We start from the raw sequence: 6,795 nt of genomic DNA on the forward strand, positions 1-6,795 counted from the left end.
AACCTCAAATATGCAGATGACACCACCCTTATGGCAGAAAGTGAAGAGGAACTAAAAAGCCTCTTGATGAAAGTGAAAGTAGAGAGTGAAAAAGTTGGCTTAAAGCTCAACATTCAGAAAACGAATATCATGGCATCCGGTCCCATCACTTCATGGGAAATAGATGGGGAAACAGTGGAAACAGTGGCACACTTTATTTTTCTGGGCTCCAAAATCACTACAGATGGTGACTGCAGCCATGAAATTAAAAGATGCTTACTCCTTGGAAGGAAAGTTGACCAACCTAGATGGCATATTCAAAAGCAGAGACATTACTTTGCCAACGAAGGTTCATCTAGTCACGGCTATGGTTTTTCCTGTGGTTATGTATGGATGTGAGAGTTGGACTGTGAAGAAGGCTGAGCGCCGAAGAATTGATGCTTTTGAACTGTGGTGTTGGAGAAGACTCTTGAGAGTCTCTTGGACGCAAGGAGATCCAACCAGTCCATTCTGAAGGAGATCAGCCCTGGGATTTCTTTGGAAGGAATGATGCTGAAGCTGAAACTCCAGTACTTTGGCCACCTCATGCGAAGAGCTGACTCATTGGAAAAGACTCTGATGCTGGGAGGGATTGGGGGTAAGAGGAGAAGGGGATGACAGAGGATGAGATGGCTGGATGGCATCACTGACTCGATGGACGTGAGTCTCAGTGAACTCTGGGGAGTTGGTGATGTACAGGGAGGCCTGGCATGCTGCGATTCATGGGGTCACAAAGAGTCAGACAGGACTGAGTGACTGATCTGATCTTATCTGTTCTGAATGGGACCAGATGTCATGATCTTAGTTTTCTGAATGTTGAGCTTTAAGTCAACTTTTTCACTCTCCTCTTTCACGTTCATCAAGAGGCTCTTTAGTTCTTCTTTGCTTTCTGCCATAAGGGTGGTGTCATCTGCATATCTGGGGTTATTGATATTTTCCTGGAAATCTTGATTCCAGCTTGTGCTTCATCCAGCACAGCATTTATCATGATGTATTTTGCATATAAGTTAAAAAATCAGGGGGACAATATACAGCCTTGATGTACTCCTTTACCTATTTGGAACCAGTCAGTTGTTCTGTCCAATTCTAACTGCTGCTTCCTGACCTGCATACAGATTTCTCAGGAGGCAGGTGAGTTGGTCTGGTATTCCCATCTTTTGAAGAATTTCCCACAGTTTATTGTGATCCACACAGTCAAAGGCTTTGGCATAGTTAATAAAGCAGAAATAGATGTTGTTCTGGAACACTCTTGCTTTTTTGATGATCCAACAGATGTTGGCAATTTGATCTCTGATTCTTCTGCCTTTTCTAAATCCAGCCTGAACATCTAGAAGTTCATGTACTGTTGAAGCCTTGCTTGCAGAATTTTGAGCATTTCTTTGCTAACATGTGAAATGAGTGCAACTGTGTGGTAGTTGAGTATCCTATGGTATTGTCTTTATTTGGGATTGGAATGAAAACTGACCTTTTGCAATCTTGTGGCCAAAGCTGAATATTCCACATTTGCTGGCATGTTGTGTGCAACACTTTAACAGCATCATCTTTTAGGATTTGAAATAGCTCAACTGGAATTCCATCACCTCCACTAGCTTTGTTCATAGTGATGCTTCCTAAGGCCCACTTGACTTTGAATTCCAGGATGCCTGGCTCTAGATGAGTGGTCACACCATTGTGGTTATCTGGATCATGAAAATCTTTTTTGTATAGTTCTTCTGTGCTTTCTTGTCACCTCTTCTTAGTATCTTCTGCTTCTGTTAGGTCCATACCATTTCTGTCCTTTATTGTGCCCATTTTTGCCTGAAAATTTCCCTTTAATTTTCTTGAAGAGACCTCTAGTCTTTCCCATTCTACATCCCATTATCATCATTTTCCTAAAAGGCTTAGTGATCTTGCTGAAAGTAGTGCTTTCTGAAGGCCATAATTTCAGACAAAATAAAAAGTGAAATAATGATGGTTTTGCCCAAAGATTTTAGACAAACATTCAACCTTTCCAAAGGCCTCATAATACTTAACAATTAACTGCAGCCATTTGATCTCATGCTTTTAGTACAAGTTACTTTTGTGTCCAGCACTACAGTACAAGGTACTCAGTTATTATTTTTATAGCAGAGTCCGCATGTGTTCATTAGCACCATAGTTACCCCAGGAAATAAATTATATCAGAGACTCTGCTGTTTAAAGGGTTACATGCATAACAATAAATCAGTGACAATGAGTTGTGATTCAAGTGACCTTAAATTAAATCTAAGCTACTATAATAAGCAGAATGATACCCTTAGCTCCAAGTATTGTCAAAGTGCATACAGCTTTTTTTTTTTTTCTTTAAGTGACAAAATTACCTATCACTGTCAGTTACCTCCAGCATGGAGGAGACATTGAAAATTAGGTGCTCTGAATGGACCAGTGAGTCATATATTAGACATTGCTCTCATTTTCGCCTTTTTGGTAAACTTGGAATAGAAATCAGAGTGGGTTAATTTTTGGTTGTTTTGCTTTAAATTTTTAGTGTTATAAAAAATATCAAAGTATTTTATACGGTTTTCATGATAACTAAGTCATACCCAATATTTACAAAACTTATTCTGTGGAGGTCAAAATGCTTTATATCTTAAAGAATCTCCATTAAACACACACACTCACACTCTCAGACATACAGAAATTAATGTGGTTTTCTTCCCATTGTATACAGCCTGTAAGATGAGAAATTCACCAGCTTTAATTCCTTTCTCTCATCACTTGTTTCTCATCTGTACTTGGCCTGTTTCTCCTAGGGGACGTGGGGGAGCCATTCCTCCTCCCCCACCACCTGGACGAGGCATTCTCACCCCTCGAGGGACCACTGTGACCCGTGGTGCTCTTCCAGTGCCCCCTATAGCGAGAGGCGTTCCTACCCCGCGAGCCCGGGGGTCACCCACCATGCCAGGATACAGGGCACCCCCTCTGCCAGCCCACAAGGGGTATGAAGCGTATGTAAGTACTCTTGAGAAATCAGTTGTTAGGAGGAGTTAAACTGGTTGAGCATCAAGCTAATCTTCAAAGACATTCATATACCATCAGTATAGTAGATGATGTTTGTTGCAGGAAACAAGTGTCATTTGCAACAGAATGTAGTAGTGCATTTAAATGAGGCCATTTTGTAAAAAGCTTTCATTGTACAGGTTCCATCACTTGTTATTACCAGTTAAATAGCTTACATTTTAAGAAACAAACTATCTTGGGGTTTTCTTATATTTAGAAGACTTGAGTCATTTCAAAAAGAAATAATTATGAACATAATGTGAATAGTCATTATGTAGAAGATTCTCCTGGGACATGATAAAGATGAATATAACTCAGAAATATTTGACAAATATAATGTGATTATATTACAAACTTTGTTAGTAATTTAAGACCATGTGGTTGGTTTTTCATTTAAATATCCTACTCTCTGAGTGTATGAAAGATAAGGAATTGGCAGGTGTGAATTCAGAGCTCAGTACAGAATGAATATATGAATTGCAGTGTCTCTAAGTACCTCTTCCCCTTCTAATCCTCTGTATTACGTTACACTCCCTTTGAACCTTTCACCTGAGTTGTTAACTTTCTGCTGATCACATGTTTTACTTTCTGTCTCCATTTCTCCTACTGGATTGTGAAACTTGTTAAAAGGGGTAGTTTCCTATTCACTTTTGGAACTATAATAAGTCCACTGTAAAAGTTTGATTGAATTGACACAACCAGATTATCATCCTATGAAACAGATACATTTTGCCTTTAACCTCTCCAAGATGTCCATCCACTAACCTAGGTGTTTGCTTCATTCTAACATAGATACACTGTCCTTTGTGAATTATTAGTTATATAAACTCTTCAGGGACAGTTAGCATCACATTCTATTCATTGAAAGCATATAAGTATTTTATGAATTGGTCAATAATCAAGCAAAACTTAATCCTAAAATAAAGTAAAAATGTTTGCTAGGCATCTCTAAGAACTTTAATGGTTAGAGCATGTTAGTTTTTAGGAAAGTTACTGATTAAGTATGAAACATGGAATAATGTCTCTAAGAGTGAAGAAAAATATTAAGTTTAACGATCCATTTCTATGGGAAAATGGAAATGTGTTCATCTAAGTATCTTTTGTACAACATCAGCTATCAATATTTAAAATCTTAGTCTGAAAAATTGAAAAATCTGCAGCCGATGTTGTATTCTACCTTCTGAACAAGCCCATAGGTCTAGAAACTTAGAACCTGGTCCTGGTCCTACTGTCTCTTCAGTAAGACATATGTACTGCTTCAGAAATAAGTGCTTTTTAAATGAATGAATGAATAATCCACAATAGGGACAGTGGAATTGTTTTATTTTGTTTTGTTTTTCTTCTTTTTTTAATCTCTGAGGAACTAGGTCTACCACATTCATGTGTATGGACACTATGATGTTTTTGTCTACCAAACAGAAAGCTAAACAGTCAGATCTTTATCTCAAAAATTAAAAGAGAGAAATAGTAGTCAACATTGTTATCAATAAATAAATTTACAGCACTTATATGGCACAATAAAAGAGAACAAGATTTGAAAAACTGTAGTCTTTCATGTAGCTACAAAAGCATTGTGGCCTTTCACATTCATTCCAATTTGTAGTGAATAAATCAAGGAATGCAAGGCAAAAACAGTAAGCTGCAAAGGCATAAAGATTTTATGGAAACATGAGTATATTCTGAAAAAGGTTATATTCTGAATTGGAAATTTTAGGAGGATGGTTCTTATAGTAAGTAAAGAAAGTATGTCGAGCCTTGTAAATCTGATTTTTTTAAAACTTAAAGTATCAATTCGTTCATTCATTCAGGTTTCAGTAAACCTCTGAGTCTAGATCAAGGGTCTGCATCTGTATAAGCACATCCATGGTTAAGGAAACAGCAAGCAGAAAGGCACTGGGAAGAATCTGCTCAAAATGTTTGGGGGTCAGCTAGGAAAACATCAGAGCTAGAGAGTATGTGGGGGAGACAGAGAAGGACAAGGGTGGGGCAGGCCAATTCATGTTGCTGTTGGAGAGTTTGAGGCAGGAAAGCCACATGAGCAGGTTTATGTTTTAAAAGATTTCTTCTGTACACATTGCAGTGGACAGAATATACAATGAGATGGACGCAGGAATAGAAACAAGGAGGCTAGTGACATCCCCATGGACAGAACAAGGCTCAGAGGGGTGAGAAGAGATCTATTCTGAGTCTATGGAAATGATCTAGAAGGATTTGATGATGGCACAGAGGGAGAATGTGTGTAAACAGAAAGGAGTAAAAGATAACTTTGTGAAGTTTTGTGAAACGCAGGTTAAACTTACCAACCAGATAAAATTGAGGTGTCATTTGTTGAACTGAGTACAGGGTGGTGGGGGTGGAGGGAATGGAAAGGTCATTGGAGAGCTAGTGGTGTTTGGCTTTCAGGAAAGTCTGTAGTGTTGCTGGGTGGACCTTACCTGACTTTCAAAACAGAAAGCAGCATCCCACAGTTTGAATTCTAACTGTGTCACTAGCTGTGTAATTTAGAACACTCTGGGTCCTGGATTTCCTCTTCTATAAAATGGGGATAATCATTTCAGCCTCACAAGACTGCACTGAATATTAGAAATAAACATCCATAAGCACTTAAAACATGAGTATTCATGAGTACCCTGAAGATTATAGACAGTAAATAAGAAGTAACTATTATAAAAATTTCATTATGTATCATACTCTACAGTTTCTCCCTAGGTAAATTATGGACCCACTGAAGTCACAAATATTTAGGTACTTTTTGTAAATTAACTGGGCAAATTAGTTGTTTTCAAATAGAGAAGCTCTATCATCTTCTTTTAATGATAAATAAATAAGTGAACAAACAAACCTGGGGGGTGCTGTGTTGATGAAAACATTCACTAAACTATCTATAATAGGAATAAAATAGAGTTTTATTTGAGCCAAACTTAAGACAATAACCCAGAAGACAGCTTCCAAGATTACTCTCAAGAACTGTTCAGGATAAGCAGGGTTTTCAGCATAGTTTTATGTCTTGTCAGAGGAAGGAGCACCAAACAATTTAGAGATTCTTCCCTTCAAGTTTTCTGAAAAGCCAGATCAACATATACACAGGTAGTCAGCATGGCCTTGGCACATGCAAAGGGAATCTTATCAACCAGCAGGACTAACACTGGTGTCCTGGGAAGGGAAGCATTTAATCTTATTGTAAACTTGGACATTTTTTTACTTCTGGTCAATGCACTCTTTTCTTTAATAATTAAAGCAGATATACAATGTATGTTATCAAACTGACTGTTCTAGTTAGCAAAAAAGTCAAGTTAACGTTTATAGGCCAGAATGACTTCCCTACACCTCAGCATGTGAGCATTGCTTTTATCAGGTGTCATGAAGTCCAGTAATAAGAATGCCATCAGGGCTGAAGAAACAGCTAGACTGAGGCACTGGATTGTCTCCCCACATTTCCTCTCTATTTTATGTGCCCATATGTTTTCATCCCATGCTAACATACAGACTGGATATTTGGCTTCTCTGGTCAACTTGGCTCAGCTCGTGGTGAAATACGTCCACCCTAGGACTGCCACATCTACACGTCCAGTTCTCCTCACCTGCAGATACTGGCTGGCTGGCTGAATAGAATTCAGATACTTAGGTAGGAAATCATATTCACTTGGGCATGCCAGGTGTCTATGACTATAGAACAAGAGTTTCAGGAAATCAGATCTGGGATCTACACTCATTAGCCACCAGTGACATGGGTGGTTCAGGTGTGAAGTTCACTGATAC

General features: G+C 38.5%; 1 protein-coding gene across 1 annotated transcript in view; it reads left to right on the forward strand.

Annotated features, from left to right (window-relative positions):
- The window catches only part of KHDRBS2 (KH domain containing, RNA binding, signal transduction associated 2), a gene marked incomplete at its 3' end in the record, with an annotated part of 482,841 nt that extends 479,853 nt beyond the window's left edge, over positions 1–2,988 (forward strand). Inside the window, exon 6 of the mRNA XM_010837108.1 lies at positions 2,790–2,988. Within this exon, the coding sequence (XP_010835410.1) occupies positions 2,790–2,988 (199 nt within the window). The remainder of the gene's footprint in view (positions 1–2,789) is intronic.
- Positions 2,989–6,795: the final 3,807 nt, after the last annotated feature.

This window comes from Bison bison, unplaced genomic scaffold, assembly GCF_000754665.1.
Source record: "Bison bison bison isolate TAMUID 2011002044 unplaced genomic scaffold, Bison_UMD1.0 scf7180017864071, whole genome shotgun sequence".
NCBI classification, from domain to species: Eukaryota; Metazoa; Chordata; class Mammalia; order Artiodactyla; family Bovidae; genus Bison; species Bison bison.